General features: G+C 36.4%; 1 protein-coding gene across 1 annotated transcript in view; it reads right to left on the reverse strand.

The window, feature by feature from the left end:
- Nucleotides 1-26,480, reverse strand: part of ATSTE24 (Peptidase family M48 family protein) — a 50,546-nt gene that overhangs the window by 12,004 nt on the left and 12,062 nt on the right. Inside the window, exons 5-10 of the mRNA XM_089797717.1 lie at nt 26,407-26,472; nt 26,088-26,186; nt 25,651-25,764; nt 25,384-25,494; nt 11,946-12,008; nt 10,858-10,950 (exon numbers count right to left, since the gene is read on the reverse strand). Coding sequence (XP_089653843.1) covers nt 10,858-10,950; nt 11,946-12,008; nt 25,384-25,494; nt 25,651-25,764; nt 26,088-26,186; nt 26,407-26,472 — 546 coding nt within the window. The remainder of the gene's footprint in view (nt 1-10,857; nt 10,951-11,945; nt 12,009-25,383; nt 25,495-25,650; nt 25,765-26,087; nt 26,187-26,406; nt 26,473-26,480) is intronic.

Below are 26,480 nucleotides of genomic sequence, written 5' to 3' on the forward strand. Positions count from 1 at the left end.
TATTAGAGCCTAGTTAAAATTGTGGTTTTGTTGCTTTGGGTTTGCAATGATCTTGGAAGATGCCTTCGAGAAGATTGGACCCTAAGGCGATTGTAGATCTATGAGATGTTGTGGACACTAAGATTTCAGAGAAGGTTAAAGTGGATTTTAGATCTGAGATGGAGTTAAAAAATGATATGGTCGCTAAGATCATGAGAGCTATAACTAGTGTACCTAGGAATCTGGGTACTGAAGATGTTTATGAGGAAGTTGCTAAAGACTTTGAGGTTGTTGGATCTAGTGGTGAAGACAGAGTTGATCAGATAGAAAGACCTGTGGAAGATAGAACTCGTCGATTGGATAAATCTCAAGCTCAATTGAAATTGAAGCATAAGATGGATGTTTCTAATTTCTCAGGTACTTTGAATCCTAAAGACCTGATTGATTGGATTGGTGAGATGAAAGACTACTTTCAATTAGAGGAAATTGGAGATCCGCTTAGAGTGAGGTTGGCACAGAGTGAATTCAAAGGGCATGTTGCTTTATGGTGGAAAGAACTACAAAAAGATAGAGAAGAGAAAGGTGAAATGAAGATCACTAGGTGGAGATTGATGGTAACTAAATTGAGGCTAAGTTCATTCCTGCTAATTATGAACTTTTATTGTTTAAGAAGTTGCAGAATTTAAAGTAGAAAGATATGACTGTGAAAGATTTTACTAAAGAGTTTTACAAGTTGAGTATCTAATCTAGGCATAGAGAGTTGTCTAAAGAAAAGGTGGCTGGGTATATTAATGGTTTGTGATCAATATCCAGGATGAGATTGGTATGCTAAAGATTGTTTCAGTTGAGGATGCTTATCAGTATGCTCTGAGGGCAGAAGAGAAGTTGAAGAGAAGACATCAAGGTAATTCTCAAGGAAAGGAGAAGCAAGATCGCTTGGTGAGGAACAAACAGATTGCTAAGGATGAACCAAAACCTATTGAACAAAGGAATAGAACAAAGAGAGGTGCATTTAAGGGTACTTGTTTCAAATGTGGAGAAGTTCACAAATCTTTTGAATGTCCCCAGAAGGCTGGTGATAAAAGAGCCATTGCGGTAAATGAGAATGTGGATTCAGTGAATGAACCCGAGTAGGAGGAGAACTTGCTGGTTCAACAAGTGTTGCTTGGTAAGAAAGTGTTGGAACCTTGTCAAAGAAGGAATTTCTCCAGGACTTGTTGCAAGTCTGGAGGTAAATGTTGGAATGTGATTGTAGATGGCGGTAGTACTGATAACCAAGTTGTCAAGGAGATGGTTTAGAAACTTGGTTTGAAGAGAATAAGAAATCCTAGTCCCTATAGGATCAGTTGATTATAAGATGAACATGCTTTGGAAGTGAGGGAGCAATGTCTTGTTAATTTTCAAACTGGACAATATGTTGATCAAGTGTTGTGCGATATTGTGGACATGAGTAGTTGTCACATATTACTTGGTCAACCTTGGCAGTATGATTGCAAGCTAGTGCATGATTGTGTCAAGAATGTGTTTATTGTTGAAAAGGGTGGCAGGAAGTTTTCCCTAAGTTTTTTGCATAATGCAGAACTTGGTAGGAGGAACCACGCAAGTTGAGTTGAAGAATTCGCAAGGGGTTAGAGATCAGCATGGAAACTAGACCTATGGTACACCGAGGAAAGATGTGAAGAGGCAGAGTAAACAATTGTCAATTGAAGGAATGGATTGCAAAAATGTAACAAAGGCAAGAGTGTACGAGTTGATAACTGGGAGGGCATGTATGTGAAAAACCAATTTAGGATTTATGTGTTGAATCTTGAAAGATGTTCTTCCAGCTATTAAGAACATCTTTTCTTCGCACCTGGGGTGTTTGATGGAGGAGCATCCAAGGGTAGTCAGCAATCCTATATGCAAGAGCATCAAGCTCAAATTTGTGGACCTATGGTTCGCGCAGTTGGGGATGTGTTCGAGGTACATTGAGGGACCTTGTCCTAAGTGCACATAAAGTTTGGAGTAATCGTGTTGGAGTTGAGAGTCATTTTGGTGGCTGCTAGTAGTGTAATTCCTGACTTCCTGGACAAACTTTGGAAATTGATTTTGCAAGCTTCGATACCTAGGAGTTGGCTCATGCGCTCTTGGATTTGGATTGTTTAATGGCACATGGACCTATATCTAAGAGCGCGTACTCTTATTTGGTCTTTTGAGTTAGATATGCATTGTAAACTTGGGGCTTGTCCTAAGTATTTAGTTATTTCGTATATTTAATGTTTGTTGCCAAGTCGACTTGTGGTTTGAGTGTTTATTTAATGAAACTTGCTAGGCCAACTTGTTGCTTCATTTAGTATAAGTAGAGGATCTTGTGGTGTCTTGAGTCATTCATTCAACATGGAGTTCAACATGGAATAGCTAAGAGGAGTGAAGTTCAGTAGAGCTAGTAGCTAAGTGTGGGCTTGGGAAACAAGAAGGTTGCTTGGTGGCTTGTGAGCACAAGTTCAAATTCTTTTTGGGGTTTCTACTAGATTGTGGATCTAGGCTAGCTAGAGTTGGATGTTGCAAGTCTTGCAGAACTATTTTTGTAATTATTGATGTATTTGGCCATAGCTCGAAAGGCCTTACAGTCGTGCATGTTGGATGAAAATCTTATAATTATATTATGAGAATTGGTGTTGATTTGGATCTCAATCACTGTGTTATTGCTATACTTCTGTTGTGTGGTTAATTGTTGGGGCTAGGACATCTCCTTTAGGGATTCTCCTACCTTGTACGGCACCAAAATTTCTCTTGTCAAGGACCAAGCTTTGCAAGATTGTAAAACAGTTGTGCCTACTAATCTCTTAGATGCCCATTGGACTTTCTGTGACCAATTATTCACTCTCGAGAAGCTCAAGGAAGTTGTCTTTTCCATGGAAAATGACAAGGCCCCTAGTTGTCATGGCTTTCCTTGTGAGTTTTAAAAAGCTTTATGGCCCTAACCTACCTAACGTCTACTTGGAAGCTTTTCACTCTCAATCACTTAGACAGATCCTTAATCAAGGGAACATTAAATTCATACCCAAAGCCAAGAACCCAAAGGATATTTGCAATTGGAGACCCATTGCTCAATGTATCATACAAGATCATTGCCAGATCCCTGGCTCTCAAGATTTGCCATATTGGCCTCTTATTGTTCGGCCTAAGCAAACTAGCTTCACCAAATCACGTACATCTTGGACAACATTATTGTTGTCTAGGAAGGCATGGAATGGGCAAGAAACTGGAAGCAAAATGTTATTTTTCTCAAAATAGACTTTGCTAAAGCCCACAATCGCATTGAATGGTCCTTCTTCATTGTGATGCTCAAAGCCCTTGGATTTGGACCTCGTTTTATTCAATTCGTGCAAATGCTTTTTGGGGATGCATCTACTTACATCACCATTAATAGGTGTCAATCCTCCGCTTTTGGGTTTTTCAAATCTATTTGCCAAGGTTATCCTCTAGCACCTTCCGTTTATGTGCTAGTTGTTGAAGGCTTTGGGTATTTGCTTGCATCCACAATTTCTGTTGGCCTTGTCAAAAGAATTTCCATGCCTGAATCACTTTGTCAACTTGTCAATGTCTACTTTGCAGATAACTCTTTCCTCACTCTGATTGAGGATAAAGATAATGTTTAGGTAGCTCTTCAATGCTTGGATGCCTTTTGTCTAGCTTCTGGGTCTGCAATTTAGTGGCATAAAACGCAATGTTACAAACAATCCTTTCTTCGAACGCCACCCTAGATTCTCCACTATGGCTGGAAACGCCACCCTAGATTCTCCAGTATGGCTGGAAATGGATTCAATGTGGTGAAATTTTCCATTTTCTAAGCATCCCTTTTGCCTTCCAAGCTTCAACAATGGACTTATTGAATAATGTTCTTGATCATATTGAGAAGAAGTTGATTTACTAGATTACCAAGCCTCTTCCTTTGGCTGGTAAATTCTATATTTGTTCTAATGTCTAGGCAACTACCCATGTGTATTATTCCTCTCGTTGGGCTCTTTCAAAAACCTCATACATGAAGTTGGAAAAGTTGTTGCATAATTTTCTCTGGGCCTCTCAAGCTGATCATCATGAATTCCACAAAGTTGCTTGGGAGTATAGCTGCCCTCTTAAGGACTCTGGCGAGCTCAGTCTTTTATCTACTGAGGAGCAAGGGTTTTCTCTTTGTGCCAAATGGATTAACAAGCCCTTACAGCCCAAATAAATTCTTCTCAGGCATTGTATTTCTTTTGGATTTCCTACTCACGGACCCACTTGGAAGGGGATTGGTTTTTAAACCTTTCTTGTCATTAAAGACCCAATTCAAATCCAGGACACTTTTGTTGCCTAAAGCATTTAGAGAACCTGAAAAGTCATTAAGCCTTGGCTTTGCTGGGTTCATAATGGCTTTCAAGATGGGCTTTCTTTCAACTAGCACAATATTTGGTGGTTGTCGTTATTTCATTCTCAGGGGATGCCTCTTGCCACGATTCTTGATGTTCGTGCTTTGTGTTTTCATAAACTTGGCATCAAAAAACATAAATATATTTTCTCTAGAGCCACTATAAGTCTCAAATCATAGGAAGTCCTTCAGGTCCAATTTCATCTATCTTGCCTAGATTGGAAAACTTTTGACCTCTTGGTCTCGGTGTTGCCTCTTCACATGCTTTATAAGCTTGGCCTTCAGTCTATCAAGCCTTGGTGGAGAGATTGGATGTGGTATCCTTACACTCCTCTTTCCAATTATAAACCCAAGATGGGCTACCTCTAGTTGGTTCCCCATCTGTTGATGGTCACTACTTTCAATGAAAGATTTGTAGTCTTCTCAGAAGACCTAGAGACACAAATTTCTCACTATTTGATCTGTCGGTGCTGAGCCCAAAATTGTCCACTTTGCTTCGTGTATTCTTTTCCAAGGCTTGCCTTTGGGCTCCAAAATTCGGCATCTCATAGTTCCTAACCCTCAGTGCCCTTTTGGTGGGCAACCTAAGCCTTTCTTCCATATTTTTTGGTTTTGCAAAAGAGCTCAACAATATTGCAGTTGGATTTGTGTATTTTTTGGCCATGTAGGTCTGAGTTGTTTTCTTGGTATGTGGTTTTATTGGGTGGTTACCCTAGGCTTTCTTTCAAGCACTTGTAGATATGGCATGCTTTCAAGATGGAAATCCTATTCACTCTATAAAAAGGTAGAAATATGGTCTTAATCACACAGTTTTCTAGACATCAATGTTTCTTTGACTAAAGCATGTATACATAATAATGTGCTTATGTAGATACAAGTACAAGAAAACAAGGTTGCTTTGGAGGAGACCCACCTTCAAGAGTTACTTCAACATTGGGGCAATGCCCCTTGTATGGTTGCCAAAGTGTTGTCAAACTCTGCCTCTGGGGATCGGAATCTACTCCCTGGGCGCTACCACGACCACAATTCCTCCTCTCATCACTCCCACACTCTATGGTCTCAAGCTCCTAACTCCTCTCCCAACAGAGAAGATGGTGTATGGAGGCCTTGTTCGGCTTCCCCTCTACATTGTGGCTTTGCTTCTTTGTGGCTTGTAGCTTCTTCTACCCCCCTAGCACCTAGACCTAGTTGGCTAGATGCTGGTGGTGATACCTCCTGGCCCACTTTTTCCAATTGATTTCCTCGCCTAGCCCTTGTAATCTCACCCTCCAGGAGGGAGGAAGAAGAAAAGGAAAAAGAGAGTGAAGATGGGTGGTCCCTCTTGGACCTTACCCCTGGCATTGATACTTAAGGCAAATAAGATGATCAAGATCGCCCCCCCCCCCCCCCCCCCCCCGCCTCCCAAGCTAGCACTGGTGCTTTCTCTAGGCTTTGCCATTTTTTTTATGAATAGTTGTTATTTGTTACTATTTCCGCCTCGGCAGAGTGAATTCTTGCAAGGTGATCTCGCATCCCCTAGCATTTTTGTGAATATAAACTTTATATTAGAAATGAATAGAAAGGGCACTAATCATCGAAAATAGTATTGAAATCTAAATAAATAATACAACATAATTACAACAAATAATAATAATTCAAATAAATAGATTAATAATAATGAATCAAATGATATATTATAATATGATATTTATAAGTATAATACTATAATATAATTAATGCAATAATACAATATTTAATAAAATATAAATAACTAAAATACCGAATATGAAATAATAATTATGAATTGAAAGGGTGACTGATTACTATAGTCACAACCCTCGGAAGGATGGTTATTCCGTTCTCCTCTCTCACACAAACATAAGAGGGGATTCATTTGACAAAAGGGGGGATCACTTTAGGAAGGAGATTTACATTGCAATCATTGTCTGAGAGCAGCAACAAAAGTAATAGCAATAACACCTTTAGGATTGGAGATATGTCTAAGGTTTAACCAATTACACCTGCATTGTTTATACCACTGTGGCACACATACATTAGAGACAATAGCCAGCGAGGAAGGATATCAATATCAATGCTTACAGAGACAATAGCTAGTGAAGAAGGATATCGATATCAAAGCTTACACATGTACTTGGAGGTTCGGCCATTAAGATTTGATCCATTATGTTACATATCAACGACAAAGGGAAGAAACATAAGATTGAGGCATTGAATGGCAGACTTAACAAGAGGAACCAGCAAACAAAACATTACAATCTCCCACACAAGGAAAGAGAAAATATGACTAGAAGACGGAAATTCAGCCCAATGTGGAAACAATTATTATAGAGAGCCAACCATCTACTATCCAACGGTGATTTATACAGATGGCACAAGGTTCAGATAGCCACATCTATTATTTGATTTGATTGATGTTGTCATTAAAGATTTTCATAGGAGCATGATTAAGAGATATCACCCAACAGACATGATCACACATTGGAAATTCATTGTAAACCAGAGGACTCAGAGAGAGCAGATCAAAGTAGGACTAGATCTCATTCCCTAACAGTAGATCAGAGAGAATCAGATTTGTCATATATATATATATATATATATATAGTACTCTAAGGAAGATAACAGGAGGAGGAATTATTCACTGTTTGCCAGTTATTACAGCAGAGATAAGACCCTAAGTTATCTAGACCAAGAATCATGTACTGCAAACTATAATTCAGATAAGGGTCTGCATACATATTTATAACATATACTTACATAAATATGTAGCATATGAGGGTCTGCCTCTCTCTCTCTCTCTCTAGAGACATATTTTTATAATGTAAAGCATATTCCCCACTCTCTAATAAGTAGACATATGAAATGTCGAGTACTTTTTAGATTAGTACCTCACAAAGTAGTTAAGGCCTGCAGTTGAATGGGCATAGACTACACCATACGAAGGCACTAGATAAGGCCTGTAATGGAGTGGGTATAGGTTACTTCTGCTGGGCGCATCCTTATGCTGGGCGCATCCTTATGCTGGAATTGGTTGTTTCCGCTGTTCCAATCTTTTTAATGGTGTCTGAATATTCCCAAAAAAGTGATCAAGGTTTTAGGCAACAAATGAAAAAGTTTGTTTGGAATGGGACAGGTAAGGATGACGAGCTTCCTTTATTGGCATGGGAAAAAATTTAATAGTCCAAGGATCTAGGAGGGGCGGGACAGAGAGATTGGAATTTGATGAATGTGGCCTTAGGAGCAAAAAGCTCATTTGGAACCTTTACAGAAGCTCAGATCAATTGTGAGTCAAAATTCTAAGACAAAGTATTTGGACTCAGGGGAGGCAGAAAGAATTCTAACTATAAGAAATCCCCCAGTAGAATCGACTATATGGAATTTTCAATTTTATGATGTCTTGTAGACATGTCATGACGGACCATATCTCATGGGTGGTTGGCGATGGTTTGAAGGCAGAATTCTGGGAGGATACTAGGAATGGATACTTGGTTCTAGCTGACTCCCAGCAGTATGCAGAAATCAAGGAGATCCTAAGTGAACATTGGGGAGAGAACGTAGCACATTACATGAAACTAATGGATGGCACTTTGGGAAGGGGATGGAAATGGAAAAACAGCAATGTGGATGGACTATGAGCACAACAGCAGGAGGTTCTAAATAATATTTTTCGGAATAGGGAGGTATGTAGATTGAATAAGGAAGACAAGGCTTTTTGGTGTGTTTCCTCGTCGGGTGAGTACTCGGATGGGGTGAAATCAGGGTATGGATTGTTGTCAAGAAGTGCGGAGGACAAAATTGAAGCTGCAGACTTATGTTGGAGTAAGGATTGTCTCCCTAAGGCTGTATTCTTTGCATGGCTGGCTGTGCAAGGAAGAATTTTAACAGGGGAGCGGAGGAAAAGGCAGGGTTTTTGTGGTCTGTCAAGATGTGTCATGTGTAGACAACATGAGGAATCAGTGGACCATCTTCTTCTCAATTGCTCAGAAGCTATGGCATGCTGGGATATGGTTAGGAACTTAGGAGTAAATTGGGTTGGTAGGGTCCATGGCTGCCTCCTTTAAAAGCTTTTTTTGTGAGTTGGCCAAGGCCTAACTTCAAATCAGTTTTATCTAGTGTATGGAAAGTAATCCCATTGATTGTGATATGGGAGATTTGGATGGAGAGGAATACGCACATTTTTCAGCAGAGAGAAGAATCCTTGGAGAGGCTTACGGAGAATTGATCACTTGATAGAAGCGGTTGAGTTCTGCTACCCTCAGGGGTGGTTTATCCAAGATTTCCTTTACTAAATCTGACAGTTGAGTTCAGAAGCAGTGGCCGGGTATTGAAATTATGAATGCAAATTGTTGGAAACAGAGACATCGAAGTGAGGAAAGAGATGATAGAGTTCGATGGACTGCACCAAAGGCTCTAGATATGGCATCAATTTCTCTAGATATGGGGTGGTTAAATAGTCATTTAAAGAATGAATAAATATCATGTATTCTTGAAGGCTTCCATAAGGAAGTGCTTTTTTAAATAAAAAACTTCTTTGTGCAAAGAATAGAAAGGTTCATTTACACTCAGCAAATGGGAGCTGCCGGAAATAGCCTGATTTGACTAGAAATAATGAAAACAATTTCCGTCATAGAATCTCCATTGGATAAAAGCTCCCTAACAAAGATTTCAGGTCCATATTTGTTGCTGGAATATCCTCAGAAATGCATGAATTCCATAATTTTGTCCAGCTTTCCCTCAAACACTATTGACATATTGCAAGACAAATATGGTGATGGATTTGGCATGCGCTTACATAAATGATATTTTTATTGGTCATTCCAAACTTGTGAATGCCACAGAAGCTAATGATGAGAACAAGGGCACAACAGAGGTTGGGGGTTCATTTCCTGAGGATCAATAGCGTTAAGGGTTGGGTTGATGGTTGAATCAATAGCAGATTTTCAAGCAACTTTACATATACATGGGAGAGTGCTTGATTCTCTGGCAGACCACATCCACAAGGGTAATAAATGCAATTTCTCATCTCCTGTGTGGCACTGTCCTTCAAGGAAAAATAGAGAAGAAGCTAGTTACTCTATTGCAAAGTAAAGACATCAGAAAACAATGAAAGAGGCCTCAAGCATCAGCCTCTTGGCAGGTAATCATCTCTAGTGGCAGCAATTGACAGCAATGTTATATAAAAATCTAGTCTGTACTAGAAGTGTCCGAGTCTCTTTTTTAATCTGTCTTTAACTGCTTGTGAACTGTAGCAGAGAATTGCTTTTAAAAAAATTAGTTTGATGTGCTACAATGGCCCCCAGTTCCCCCAAATTTACAAGGAAAAAGAAAATACACACAAACACTTTTACATGTATCCCAGCAAACTTTAGCACTCTTACATTTTTTGTCAATTCAATGGGAAATGATATATTCTCCTATTACACTCCAATACTCTCAAGGACGAATTTATGTCCAATCTTCTTAAGGGAGAAGGGGAAGTCAAACGTAAATGTGAACAACACTTGGAAGATGCTTTATTGGGTTCAAAGTTGTGTGCCAATGCTTCACAAGTAAACTAGAACCAGGTATAAGCCATGGGCCTCTTTAAAGCATTATATATTGTTCTGAATCCAGATATATAGGGGAAAAAATCCCAAATGGCCTTTGACCACCACTAGGAAGTCTATGGTGCCTGAGGAGTACCAGTTTTGCTAAATCTGTTACTTGAAAGTCATAGGTCCAAAGAAGGCACCAAACCCGACTTTCAATTTCTTCCATCAAGAAACAGATTCATGAGGATTTTCATTTGTGTGTAACAATCAATATTTTCATTAGTCGTGACAATAGACTTTAAACTGTTTTTGTGCATGACATGTCATAAATGAAGTAGCACAATTTTGGACATTCATTTTTTTGTTAGCCATGAAAAGAGGTCTACAAAAGTTTCATGTGCATCATATCCCATAAATGATGTTGCTCATTGTTTTGAACCTTAAAAAAATTTTGGGAAATGGCCAACATCAGTAGCATTTTGAAATCACAGCCTCCTCGAGGGTGTGGATAGATGACAAGGATTTGACTAATGGATAAAGGCAGTAGATCTCATATGATGTGGTTTGAAGGATGGCGAAGCATGAACACTGTAGCACTCTAATACGTTTGATTAAAGTTCTTTAAACAAATCATCCTCCTACCAATAGTTATTTGTCTAGTTTCAGATATCTGCCCTACATTAGAAAGCATAAGGTTGACAAAACAAGGGATACCCTGCCTTGTGAAAACATACTGATATTGATCAACTTTAATTTTCAAGGGTACATATTACATATTCCAATATGCATGACTGAATTTCCTTTCAAATGAAAATAAGTAGAGATGGATGCATATATGAAAATGTTGATGTGGTCAAAATTATATGAAACCATCAATAAAAACAAACTGAATTGCATTACATTTGAAAGCTTCACTGAAACGATGTTTCACTTCAAGTTTGGTCTATAGGTCATAGTTACCTGCATTGCTATAAAGGAATACATAGTATGATTGAGCTTCCAATGTCCCAGTTCATGAGCAATGACAGCAACCACTTCCTCCTCATTCTTGCACTGCAGAAAGCAATTAATTTCTTTAGTTAATGATAGTAGAAGAAAAATAAATGCCAGTAGAAAGTACTGAATGTTGTAAAGGAAAGCTAAACAAATATATGCATGGATGGGAAAGAATCTTCCCTATAGTAAAAGCATAGCCACAAAAGCAAGGTATGGAAAAGAAACAAATTTCCCACAACATATTTATCAATAAAATCTTATCACGTCTACCCTCTCCCCACCCTAACCCCGGGGAAAGAGGAATTAAAATAAAGCTAGTGAAAGGTGTGTGACAGCTAAAAGAGAGGGGCACAGAAGATGGGGAACAGAAATTAGAAAACGAGAGATTGCAATGACAGAGAAACGGAGAAAGATTTTTACACCACACATGTCGACAGAAATGTGTAGTATGATGGTAGTATATTACTTCCTGACAGAAGTTAAAAAGTTACTCCTGATGTGCTGGGGATGATAACTCAAGCAAAAATCATAACTTAAAAAATGGAATATAGCCATACAATTAGTCTACTATTATACATTATAATAGTCTACTTCACTGCATAGTGCATACTGAATGATGATATGGGTTAGACCTGGAAAGCAAAATATGTAAAAAATAACACAAATTTTAGAAAGTAACATCACGGCCAAGATAAACATAGAAATTGGCTTGAAAAATATTTTACAACTCAAATTGACTTAGTTATAACTCTTGATTGACTTGAAAGTGGAAGGGCGTGTGTAGCAACGAGGTGGTGGAAGAATCTAGCGGCACACAGATGCTAAATTTTATAAAATTCAATGCAGAATAACCATGCATCCTAGAAGAACCTGGCATTAAAGCTTTTATTCCAGTACATTCATCACATTATAAGCCACATGGATTTTCATCCACCAACCAGAATGCAGTTAACCTTTACAGGAACTTTTACAATTTAATATTACTTTGTAATAAATTATAATTAATCTAATCTAATTGGAACTTCAAACAACTATCATCAAAATATACCTACCTGTTGTATTAGGGTGTCGTATATCACAATCCGCTTGCTATTGTAAAAACCATACATGTACGCCTGTCAAAAGGGGAAAATGATTATAATCTTCCTTAAAAAAAAGGAAATCAAACCAAAATGATTATAATCTTCCTTATATATATTAAATCAATCTTAGTTGCAAATCCTTAACAAAATGATTGCTCTGTACTTGTGTTATTATCTCTTTAATAAATGCATATCCTCCTTCTGTGCTTGTGTTATTATCTCTTAATAAATGCAAATGACTTGTCATAATTTTGCTGTTCACATGAAAATAAAATAAATGCCAATATATCAACAAATATTAATGAATGCACATCCTCCTTCTGTGCTTGTGTTATTATCTCTTAATAAATGCAAATGACTTGTCATAATTTTGCCATTCACATGAAAATGAAATAAATGCCAATATATCGACAAATATTAAATGGGCGACAAGAAGCCAGCCAAACACACGAGTGAATTAGAGGATTGAGTCTACCAATTGCCTACACACTTAAAATTGCAAATGCTCAAAATGTATTCCTTGCCATTGTCAAAATACCAGGACTTTCTTAATAAATATAAAAGATAGCATTCTCTTAAAGCCTCATTATTATATCACTCTTCTAAGGGTCAATTAGCTTCGATAGAACCCAAAAAGCAACTCACTGCTAGATGGAAAGGAAGGAAGTTCTGCTGAGAATAAACAAGTAAAGATGTTCATAAGAATAATGAAAGAGGTTAAAAAATTTAAGAAAACATATGATACGGTGATGTAATGTACCTTTTTTGGGACACTAGAAATTAATTAAATTATTAAAATTTTAAGTTATCAAAAACTAATAAATTCAATGAAAACTTAATTTAATTATTTAATGGAGCAATTAAAGTGACTTTAATGTCAACAATTTATTAAACAAAAAGCCAACTTAAAATTATTTCCCAAATTTCAAATTAAAACCATTAAAAAAAAAAATATGAAGGCAGACAAAAAGGGAGCAAAGAGTCACTGCAGAAGATTATAAAATAACAAAGGGAGATTCATTCATGTATGTTTTGATTTTGATATTTTCTTCTGGAAGTTGAAAGCTGCAAGCTTTAAGTTCAGAATCAATTGTGGAAGAACCCCTTAGGATTTTCTACAAAATTGGACGGGAACCCATTTCCAGTTGGAGATGCCAGCCAGGTATCTCACATTGTAATTGCACATTGCTTTCATAGTTTGTCTCTGGAAAATAAATAAACAGATACAGTGCATTATTAGTGAATTTAATGATAGTCTGATGTAAGTGGCTAATATTTATATTTCTAAAATATACTATTTGATAAGTTTCTAAATTAAATAATACCCTTCATAAGAGGGTCAACTCTAAGAAATTTGAAGCTAGGCATTTGTTTATAAAGTTGATTCCGATGAAATATTATTAAAGTTACCTATACCAGTTCCTTAGTTTCATTATTTTGGCATTTCCATGAAAGACAATAAGTAATGTTAGGTGCTGAATATTTTAGCATGGGAATTATTCTGAAACCCTGAGCAGCTTCAACTGAGCAATTCGATATTTTTTTTTGGTAATTGCATTGTCATTCAACTTTGGGCGAGTACTTTTCATCTTCTATGTAGGAGGAAACAAAATCAATGGGTTGACAATAATCTTATTAATGGTCTTTTCTTTAAATGTTTCAGCTACCTGAAATCCCTCATTTCTATGGAATTAAGCTTTGTTTTCTTGGTGTAAAAGAATTTTTGTCTCCTGGAAATTAACATCAGAGAATTTCTCCAAAACTGAGAGGACCTCCTTTTGCACTGGGAATCTTTAGAAAGAAGCTGAAATTTACTGCAGTTCTCTACTAAGGCATGGTTTTCCAGTATGAATAGCCTCCTCTCTGGTTTTTTATTGCGAAGGACTAATACTGGGAGTTCATGAAAAGTTAAAGCAGTCTGTAGAATATATATGTCACTTAATTGGAGTGGTGATACGAAATACCAACTGGAAATGTCCTGTCCCAGCAGTTTTGCAGGTCTGTGCAATTACTGAGATTGAGAGCTGATTAAATAGCTGATCAGTACATGCCCATAAGTCATCTCGGGTGCTGTTGGGTGTTTTGCGTGAGGATAGTAAAAGATTTGGCCTATGTTTGTGAATGTATGGTGCTTGCTGCTGTCAACAAAGATGGAAGTGGTAAATTTCTGAGAATGAGACAAACTGTGATACTCAAGCATTCATTCCTGAACATGGGCCGAGATGAAAGAGCTTCTGTGTGATTTATGAGTGCACAAGTTAGACATGCTGTTGTATGATTTATGAGTATGAGCTGCAGAAGTTAGACCCGAAGTTGAATCTACAGCTGTGAATGTGCAATAGGAATATCCTTCCCATATCATTGTGAAAATTCATTTAAAATCTACATGGTTAACACTGTCAATAGAAGGTCAAATTGCTGAGTTCTATGTTTCTATGTTTCAAGCAAACTAGAATACTGTGATCACTCATATTTGTATTTGCTTGTTATATAAGAGGCACTGTGACAAACTTACATACATGTTACTTCAAATAAAATATCTAGAACTTCACAATAGCTACATTAAACCTGAACTCCAAACATGTTTATTATTAATGCTTGCAAACTGTCTGACAAAATGCGTAGTTAAATTGCTAACTTGATTTGCACAAATTAGTAGCAGAACAGGGGGTGTTCTTACAGGTGAAAGATTCTGGAATATTCAAATTTAAAAATAAATATAATTGAAGCATTATGAGTTTTATGCCTGTGGTGCTGTACCTTTGGATAAGATGATAATGTCCATGGATTCCCTTGGTAATAAACTTGGGAACTGATAATTAAAGAGGTTAAAATTTAACAAAACATATGATATGGTGAAAGACTTATGGAATATTCAAATTTTAAAATAACAATAACTGGATTGGATATGTTTAGCATTGTAAATTTTATACCAGTACCTTTGGATGAGATGATAATGTTTATGGATTCCCTTGGTAAAAAACTTGAAAACTTATAATCTTAAGGTGGAAACAAATTCATGTAGTGAAGTACAGAAAAAGAGCAACCTTTTGGGGAAAATTAAATACAATGGTTGTCGGATGGATAGCAGCAAAGGAATTGGTTGCATGTGAAGGAAGCTCAAACCCTCAACCCACTCAAAATGATAAGGAATGTGACGAAAATTGATATTCAGTGCCCAGAGGTTTGGCTTTACAGATCTCCATACAGTCATAACAGGCATCAAGCAAAGAATCACAACGCAAATTAGCAAGGTTAGCACAATATTTCACAAACATGAGCATCTATGGAGCTGAAAAGGTGCAATCATGGGACATTATGCATCAAACATATTCATCAATGAAAATTACATATGGTAGAAACCTAAGGTGTTCTTTAACACTAACAGATAATCTAGTTTTGCCTACCCATACCCCAGAATTGTGATGTTACATATCAGTCTAAAGCCATGAGATGTACAACAATGTTATTGGGTACGATGTATCTAGACAAAAATGTAATTTTAAGTTTATAACAAAAGGTACTTGAGCTAAATAAGGGGCACTATGGGTCATTGTAGCATATCAATTATTATTTTGCCTATTCTCATGAGGATGACTATGTAGTGCAGACTCAACAAAGAATAGTCATGCAGTGTTGCCCTACCTTACGGAATTTATTCCAGGCAAAATACAGAGAAATGTAATAAAAACAGCTAATAATGTTAATAGAAAAAAAATGTAAACTCGGTAGCAACACCAGATATTGGAAGATGGTCAATATGGCAGACTCAAAGATATCACAACAAAAAACATCTCTCTTCTTTTAATCACTTTTTCTATATTCAAACAAGACATTTAGTTGGCTACCAAGATGATCGAACCAATTTTAGAAAGGGATCTGAATATATGATGTAAAGGTATCTCAGTGCCAATTCAAAAATACTGAAACTATAATCTCCCTATTTTCAGCCCAGGGTTACAGAAGAGAAGCAATTTAATTTAATTAAGTAGTTTGAATTACAATTTCAAGGCAACTTGTATTTAGTTAATAATGTTTATAAGTAGAATGCTTTATATAGTTAAGTGACACTATCAAAAACCAAAATATATATATATATATATATATATATATATATATATATATTACTGACCTGATTCCTTTCTCAAAATATCATTCAGAACATAAACAACTAGAGTTGCATTATTAAAACCCAGTAATACAAACTATAGAAAATATCCCCAATAGATATTTATCCGGTTCCTTCTTGAATATAATATTCAGAACTCAAACATATGAAATTGCATTACAAACCAGTCGTATAAAAACAAGTAAATTCTCATAAAACTACTTAAAACATGTTATTGCATTATACAACAGCAATACAATAACCAGAATTCAAAGTCCAATCTTAAACACAGTTTTACAGTTAGACTGGAATACTAAGAAAAGAACTTGTAAGCACACACAAGACACCTGATGTGACATCTCCACGGACAATGAGTTTGCGTCTAATGTCTGTCGCCACGAGGGGCCACGTCCTCACACTAGCTGAAAGCTGAAGCTTTCTAAATTAAACAAGCCTACCAAATGAATGAGTCTCTTCTCCTTTCATCCTTACAGTTGTCACTCTTCGACTCCCTTCCTAGATTTTCATCTTATCTCTCCTTGTCATTTTTAGCCCACTTTGAATATTAAATTGACCTTTTATAATTGGAGTCCACGCTTTCATAGTCAATTTTAATATCATATGAGTGTGTCCTTTAAATTTTCAAATGTCCCAAAAAGGGGACATTACAAATCTACCCTCCTTGAAATTGTTTGTCCTCAAGCAATTAGTACCGAGATCTCATATGAATTTGCAAGTAGCTCTTAGCCCAATTTGAAAACAAATCCGGCCACACTGTGAAGCAAGGTGCCACTCTATATCCCATCCATCAACCAAATCCCTGGATCCCATATAAATCTATGAAATATCATTGCACCTGTAGACTGTACAACTCTGATTATCACCGCATCCAGTCTCAAACTGAGTAGAACTACAACAACATCCTCAACAAGCCATAGATACATACAGTCAACACCTCAATCCCAAACCCTGTTGTTATGACCATCTGATATGATGAGGGAGAAATGTATTAAGAGGCTATGTATAACCCAATAGATGGTGACGACCCGACCTAAATAGATGATATAAGAAAATGAGCTGCTCAAAAGCTGAAACTAACACCACGAGCACATCAAAAACTATACCGTCGTCATAAGTATGGAGAACCCCCAAGCACATAGGAGCTATGAGTAAGTATGAAGTTGTAAAGCCATTTGCCATGATTGAGACATAACTCTCATCAATACTCCACCAAGATCTATTCAATAGCTGATGTAGGAAATCCATCCAACTCCTGTGTGGGTTGAAATCGGGAACCATATTTGGACTAGTCCAATGACAAGTGATAGTAGTCAATTCACCACTCCCATTCTATGACCCATATTCACTGCTAGAAACCATACCAGGATCCAATATTCTGAAATCAAAATCATCCTCTTCATGACAATCAAAAGGAGTGTCCTTGTTTATCTCAAAAAGAGAATTATTAAAAATCCAATCAGCATCCACTTCAAACATGGGGTTGTTTGTAAGCTGAATGTGATCTGAAAATTTGATTCTTGGTCTTTTAGGACAGCTGTCCAAGTCATAAGTATGTTAAATGCTATCAAGTTCCTCAATTACTTCTTGGAAAAACTCTTGCCTCTCTTTAACCTCATGCTCCCACAAATGTTTTGTGGTCCTAACCTGATCTTCTGCTTCTTGAAGAGAAACCTAAGTATCATCCAATGCCTCGTGAACATACTTAAGCTCCCTGTTGAGCCTCATAATCTCATTCCTATCTTTATTTGACCAATCAACATGTATTTCAGCAACCTTAAGAATATAATCCCTGTCAGAATGCAAACATAAATAATCTAATTTCATAGTTTCAAGAGCTATTTTGACTACTTGCAAATCAGCAATGAGCCAATCTCCTTCCACTTCCCTCTGAGTCTTCCTCTAGAGATCCTCAACCATCTTGTGAGTGATGTCATAACGTACCAAAGATGCCTCAACCATGTCTTCACTAACCTTCAACTAGTTCTTTAAGGTATGCATTTCATTGTTCTTCTGTTGAAGTGGTCCATCATCTTGCAGTGTCATCTTGGATTGTTCCTCTAAATTTATGTCATGGGCATAAGAAATATATGGTTCATCACACCTCTCAAAATCATATGCCTTCTTTCCCTCGTTCTCTTGATTTGTATGCAAAGGCCAAAGTGTTGTCATGTTATCACTTGTATATAAAGACTCATCATACAAAGACCCAAACCTGCTATTACCTCATGTGCAACCAATCTCATCAACGTGCTTGTCAAAGCTAACCTCCAATTCACCAACGTAGAAACTTGCACCCTAGGTAACATCTTCTACGTGATCACGAGAAGGCTACAAATCAATGGTAGTCGACTGTTCTTCTTTTTCAAGACCCTCTATTAGATGATTTTGGTCTGTTGGAAATTCTTCATACACATTTTTGCACTGGTCTTTTACAAGGAGATCCTAAACCAATTCCGAATACTTCCTTTTTGTCATATCAGTCTTATTTTGCTACTCTGGATGAAAATCCATGTAATCATTGAACGATAAGTCATTTTGAACTCAGGTAGGAAGTTTTTTATATTCTCTATAAATATCGAGTATCTCTGCTCTTATATCAGTTTCAAAATTTTGGGCTAACTGTTGTTGTCGCTTCATAATACTTTTCATGATTTTATCCTAGCCCTGTATTTTTCCCATAGGTAGACTACTTGCTTGTTCAAAAGTGCTCAAATGTGACACCAATGTAATCATTGAAATTATACACTGCTTAGAAGATCTTTATTCCCTACACGAGAGCCTCTCCAATATCTCTGCTTCTCTGCTAATCTTTACCAAGATCTTTTTGTTTCCCCTAGATGCATTTTGTCAAACATTTGTCGTGAAGAAATTAATGTGGTTACAATTTCATACATTTGACCCCAAACACTCAGCATTAAACACCATCATACACTTCTCTCTGGGTTGCAAATCAAACTAAAACATTGTTGACGTTGGACTTAAATCCAAATCAATGTCACTATTGCTCAATCCAATTCCTGATGACTCCAATCGTCTCTTGCTGTGAATAGCTAGCTAGCCATTTAAGGTAAGATATTCTTAAGTTTGAAGAGTTTAGATTTGGCATAGGAGATGATCTTCGTTACTACCCAATTGAAAATAAAAATTTTGAAAGATCTGTTGCCTACATTTCTCTGCACACGTTACTGTCTATGTCCTTTGTGATGCTTGGAAGATACTCATCAAGGAGATATTCCTTACTAAATGCACACCTCCAAAGTTCCTCCTTGCTCTCACAACTATTTGCCTGTTCCCAGAGAGATATGATTTTTATTGATTTGAATGAATAATATCACACTGGTGCAATTTGGAATCAACTCCAGAAATATGTTTCTTCGTACTCAATACTCTTGCCCAGATTTGTAAAAACTAATCTACACTTTGGAGCAAAAACCAGGTTGGATCTATGTGTACGCTCAAGTTGTTGAATTGCACGATTGGCGCTCCATGGCAATTCAAATGTTATGTGCACTCTCCGCTTCTAATTATTTGCTCGTTTGTTTGCTTGCAACGATACTCCAGCAGATCCTGCCTCATAAATAACTACAACCAGCATTTTTCCCATCCATGAAAAGATGCTTTTCATTCATGTTCACCATTTCCATAGCAACATCCTTCGTGTTACATGATTGATAAGAAACTTTTCCATTCGGAGTTCGAACTACACCTCCCTGTCTGCCAAAAATCTTTGAAACACTTATTCCAATGACAGTTACGCTACACCTATTCAGATTGTCTGTCTGTAGTTTTGTACTGCTCAATTATTCTATTGTAGCTACCCTATATTTTGGATATTAGCAATAATAGATATATTTGATCCTGGTTTTGACATCTGGAGACGACTTCGAAAATTTTTATGAGTATTTTCCAAACAGGTATCTTCCATGCTAAATGCAATAGCTTCTTCTGACCACAAAGAAAAACTAACGCTGCTCAAAACGCTTTCGATGCCTCCAAAAGAAAAAATTTTGGCGTACTCAATGACTTAGGCCCGCCACTTGTCTATTTGGTTCAAATTGATAACTGAACGAGTGTGGTAGCATTGTCATAATTGCAGATGGCTATCAAATCGCTCCAATAGTGATGATGACTATTTGGTTCGAATTGATAACTGAACCTGGTGAATAACGTCAAGAACCCACACATCACCTTGAATGCATATTCACTTTTGTTCCAAGAACAACAATGATTTCAAAGGATACAATATTGTTGTCTGCAACTTAGCATGCCAATATAGAGAATTATTTACTTCCACATAGCCAAAATGTAATAGTCTACACAAGAAATTTCCTCTAGTGATATAGATTGTTTAATGGTTCTTGTCACCTAACGCTAAGTCACTTGAATGATAAGTAATTAGCAAGATAAAACGATTTTTGTCTTACGGGTGTGATAGCTTTGCCGAAATTGTAGATGAGAAGATGAACCATTTTTATGCGGAAGACCATAGTAGACCATCCAAATGATTTCTCCCATTAATAAATTTGCATCCCATAATTTCTAAAAGTTCCAAGAGTAACGCCTAGCAAAACTCTGCATTAAATGAAAGACGCCATGTTGCATTAGCAACAAATCAGTCTCCAACCCAATGTTGCCCTTTGATACGACTAGTAACTCTAAATTCTTCTAAGTATCTTACAACAATAATGAGATAATTCCTCCTTCATATAACAACAGACATGCAACGACAAACAAGGACTCCATGTGCTAAGCATACGATATGAATTCCGCTGGTATTTTCACATATAAATAAGCCTTCAATGGAAGCTTAGATAAAATTTATTTCTCAACTCTATTGTTTCAAGAATTGGCGATTCCAACCAAGAATGCATTACTTTCAGCCTATTGAGAAAATAGTTCCAATTACTTCAAACTTACTCAAAAAAAAATGCCTTCTATTTCTGCGCTAGAAAAAACTCCACTCTTGTATGATTTCTTGAAGAGAAATATTTAGTTCAAGCAAAAATTTTCCTCCTAACTCATTTGTGACATTTTTCTATGGTCTCCACCAACATATCTTCATTTCAATAAAGTTTGAAATGCCCTTTCTATCATTAAGTCTCCTCCTCCCTGATCAATATGAAGACCTGAAACTTTATCCTTTAAACTCAAAAGTAGGCTAGAAGTGCAAATTAACCAAAATATTATCCGCTTCAATAGGACAATCATCTATAAATACAGATTAGAGAATTAATTTAAATAGTCTAGAGGATTTTTCCTCTTCTTTACTCGGCTTACTAATAATAATAATTTGGCACAACATATCTAGACTTAATATTCAAGAATAAAATCTCAATCAACATAGCGATAATTATGATAATAATTTTTTTGTTGAAACTCTCTCACTGTAATAATGGCTTTGATATAACTCCACAGGATGGCAAGAGCTTTTGCTCTGATATCACTAAAATATCCCAAACAGATATTGACCCGATTAGTTTCTCAAAATATCATTCAAAACATGAACATATGAAGTTGCATTATTAAAACGCAATAATACAAACCATAGGAAATATCCCCAATAGATATTTATCCGGTTACTTCTTGAATATAATATTCAGAACTCAAACATATGAAATTTTGTTACAAACCAATAGCATAAAAATGAGTAAATTCTCATAAAACTCCTTAAAACATGTTATTGCATTATATAACAACAATAAAATAACCAGCATTCAAAGTCCAATCTTAAACACAGTTTTACAGTCAGATAGGAATACCAAGAAAAGAACCTGTAAGCACACACAAGACACTTGATGTGACGTCTCCACAGACAATGGGTTTGCATCCACTGTCTGTCGCCACGTGCTCACACTGGCTGAAAGCTGAAGCTTTCTGAATAACTCCCGCAAGAGAGAAACTTAAAACTAAATCATAAAATAGGCTTGCCAAATGAATGAGTCTCTTCTCGTTTTATCCTCACAGCTGTGACCCTTCGACTCCCTTCCTGGCTTTTCGTCTTATCTCTCCTTGTCATCTTTAGCCCACTTTGAATATTAAATTGACCTTTTATATTTTAAGTCCACACTTTCATAGTCAATTTTAATATCATATGAGTGTGTCCTTCAAATTTTCTAATGTCCCAAAAAGGGGATATTACAATTACAAAGTCACTTATACAGAAATAAAGGAATTAATATTTTCAAAACTGATTTTTATAATTAAAATTCCAGAAAGTTCCAAGAGGGGGTATAAAAGGAGTTCTCAATTGTTCATTTTGGAGAAACCATGTGTGGGAGTTTGAGTTGTGGTTCAGCTATTCTGCTTAGGATAAAAATCTAAGACAAATATTGGTTTTGTAGATTAAAGCCCACGTAATCAATCTTTGGTGAATTCATAACCATACAGTGTTCACAAGTGTCCAAAACAATTCAGGTTTAACAAAATTTTGGAGCAAATTTAATTTAAAAAATTATTTAGGCTTGCAGGACCCTTTTTGTGATGTCCCCTTCTAGTTGACATCAGATAGAAGAGTAGATTGCCCTATCACTGACCCTCATAGGCCAATGAGGTTGGATAGAGGACCCCTTTGAGGGATGCAGCTTCTTCAGTGCTCAGAACTTTGTAGGATTGGTGTTTGTTTGAGGCGTCCAGGATTCCGTATGCAGTAATTGCTATTTATAGTAAGTTTTGAGATGCTTAGAGAAGGATCCCTGCTATCTTTAGAAATGGAAGATGGTCATATGCAGCTTGATCAAGTCAGCTCCCAGTCTAGACGGCATTCAGAAATGTTGTGCATTCATCGAGATTTTAATGTTTATTTGACTTAAATAAACATTAATTATTTAGAGCTTATATTATAAAGTTATAACTTTATAAGTTCACTTAATGTTGAGGATCTATTCATCATTGGAAGACGGCACATGAGTAATTAATTATAAATGCCAAACTTGATGAATTATTAAAGGATTTCCTAAGTTCGAAATAATCTAACGTTTTAAATGTTATTTAAAAAGCTTTTAGGGGAAATCAAGAAAAAGGCAAAGCTTCTCAACTTGAAGGATCAAAGAAAGAAAAGGTGGTGAAAGAGAAAAATAAAGATGAAAATCTCAATGACTCTTGACATCAAAATGATGAAAATATCTGTCTATGCCTAATCTAGATGACCCAGTGAATTTTTTTCTTACTTTGTCTGTCTTTCAACTCCACTTCTTCATCACTTGAGGAAATATAAGTATTTGCAAGAGAAATCGAACTTCATTATGTTGCTTTTTTGATTTGATATCTCTTCTCTGGAGCATTGGAGCTTGTGAGAAACCAAAGATTTCTGCATTGTTCTGGGCTTATCGGCATTGGAGAGTGTTGCTTCTTCTCTGTGGCAGCAGTCAGAGGGTGTAAAATATTCACCTGATATTGCTTATTGGGTTGGCTTCATAACTGGTCATCATTGTGCTGATTGGAAGGATAAATTCCAGAAGGGCAGTTTAATAAGCGGGTTGGGTGCATCCATTGAAAGAGTTATCAGCAGGTTATTGAAGGTGTATGGCCTGCTTTCTGATGCACATGCTACAGCTGTACCTCGTAACCCCAGCTGGGTACGATTTTGATCAAGAAGGGCCCTACAAATTCTATTAAATTATAAGAAGGGACGGCTAGGGCTAAAGAAGGATTTGGCATCATCTCTTGAAGATTCTATTACTGATTGATGTGGACTTATTTTTGCATTCTTGTCTTGCTTTTTCAGACAGCACTTATTAAAAAGGTATCTTCCATAATACCAAGTATGCCATTGATTGTAATGAATTTTCCCTGTGAAATAATGAAGAAGAATGTTTGGAATCCTCTATTACATTCCTTAAAAGTTTACTTTTCAATTTCCAGAAGTTTTATTTCAGCATATTTTATGTAAAACCATCTCAAAACAAAAAAAGTTGCAAACAACAAAAACACTAGAAACAATTCAGCAGTTGGGCCTTGAAGGGTTCTTAAATTTCCAATATATGTGAAATAATCAAAGATTGCATTTGCATTGTGCATACAAATTAAAAAAAAAAAAATATTTGAGAAGATTATTGAAGAAATCCATAGTTTGCAAGTTCTTCAGAGATTTCGATGAAGGAAAGGATTGATGGAATAACATATAACATAGTCGCACCCTTTCTACGAAGCACCTATCAGATAAGACATGGAAGCTATTAGCATCAAAATGTGAGATGAATGTGGTTGTGGGACCCTCGCCTACCGCTACACTCAACTTTCATTTTGTCAACAACCCAAGCAAACATGAAGCCCAGCCTTTTTCTCACTTTTGTGGTTTTTAGGGATGTGGTCTCAAACTGATTTGAAATACTTATGTTGAATCATCAGAAATAAAGACTCAAAGGCTGCTGTACCCCTTGACAAGGGTCTGTCCATCAAAAGGTTCATTGTAACACCCTTGATTGAAACCATGCCTCTTGTGGTTGAATATTGCTACGCATGAATATTATACATATTGGGTGTGTGTCTTTATACTGTTCACTAAGATTACTAAACTAATTCCAAGTCATGGGAAATATAATATACTCCAAGTTGGGTGCTACACCTAACAGTTAAAGGTAATGTTTAGATAGCATTTTTTAGAGTCTTGGGAGACTATCTGCTGGCCATTATAACCTCAACAGTGGTGTAGGAATGAAACTGAGTTGTTTGCAACTTTAGTATGATATCTGAACATTGACACAGACATTTAAAAAAATTTACAGGCAAAAAAAGAGTATAGTTGACTTGGGAAGAGACTCCAGCCTCTTTGGGTATTGGGTGTACCATTCATTGCTGCAGCTAAGTGAAAAATTGGCTGTCAAAAAATGTCAGAAAGCCAACCATTTATAGACATTATTGTATAGCAAGTTATTAAGCCCATCATTTATCAATCTCACTCACAAAATTTGAATGACAGATGTTTGTTATAATGCCCTCAGTATTTTTAATATGTTGAAATGATTTTCTTGCAACACAAATCTGTTCCAAATACTCTAAACAATCTGTGATAACCACTTGCAATCAGAAATTCATCAATACAAATTGCTTGCAAACTGTTTGTCGATAAGGTAGAGTACCCAAACATGTGAAAATTTCACTATTTATAAGTTTTAGAATTTAAGCAAACATATTACAAAAACCAACCCTGCAATATGCCTATCTCTATTATCCTTGCCATCGATAACTAAGCATACTAGTATAGGCAGCTAAAATGTTAACTATAGATTAATATAGGCCTGAGTTCCAATAAATTTTGTGATAGAAAGGCTATGGCCTCACATTGCTATGACTTGATCTTGTTGATCCATCAATTACAAAGAGCTTCCGCAATGGAAATTTAAGAGATGATGCTAGCTTCTCAATATTTGACCTGAGCTCTCCTTCTGGAAGCTATACAGAATACAGACACCATATGTCAGGAAATTTTCATCAGTTTCCAGTCTTATGAGAGAGAAATTCAAAAATTAAAACTATTTTACATCATTAAGAATTAAAGAGAGTCCTTATACAATTTATGTCTAGATAAACATATTATTTAGTACTCACAGGAGTAAATTTATTGAAGAGTGGAGCAATAAGAACTGGGTATAAAGACATCATCACAATTGATAAAACCAGCATAAATCCCCAGAGGTAGATTGCTAAGTATGGACCTCCTTTCTGCAAGAAAAAACAATCATCATAAGGGCACAAATAAACTTCCTAAACAAACAATACCTGTCCCATAAATGTGGCAATTTGGATAAGGATGCAAGAATTTTTGATAAATCTATTCAAGAATTAAACCTACACTATCAATTGAAAATTTGAAAGACATTCAACAAACTGATAATCACACTCTATATTGTCAGTGAATTCATAAAGCCAGCAAGATGGATAGGAATAGGCCTGCATGTCTAAGATTGCATATATAGTTCCTGTCATTCTATATGCTTAGAACTTCAAACCTCACACAGTGCATAAACAATAAAAAATATAGATACCTGGACAATTATGATAATTGCAGCAACAATTGGTGGTCCAAGCAAAACCGTAAGACCCAAACTAACGAGCATGTCTCTAAAAAATAGCAAAATCGTTTGCTGTGATGAATCACATGAAAACAAAGTCTTCATTAGTTCCTAAGAATTTACAGTATATTAGCCATAAAACATTACCAAAAGAAAAGTGGTAGGTAGAGAACCAACTAATTTAATGTTTATACAGGAAATGTTATGTTGAGCAGATGGCCTGTACCAGATCCTATGAACTGAACAATTGAGATTTATATCTAGAGAGGAAATCAAAGAGATCGAAACTAACTTTATTGAACCCATGTCGAGCCTCAATGACGAAAGTTGAATACAATGAGAAAGGGAGATCTATAAACTGCAACC

This window comes from Cupressus sempervirens, chromosome 8, assembly GCF_028749045.1.
Source record: "Cupressus sempervirens isolate cs-2001-9-10 chromosome 8, ASM2874904v1, whole genome shotgun sequence".
In the NCBI taxonomy this organism is placed as follows: Eukaryota; Viridiplantae; Streptophyta; class Pinopsida; order Cupressales; family Cupressaceae; genus Cupressus; species Cupressus sempervirens.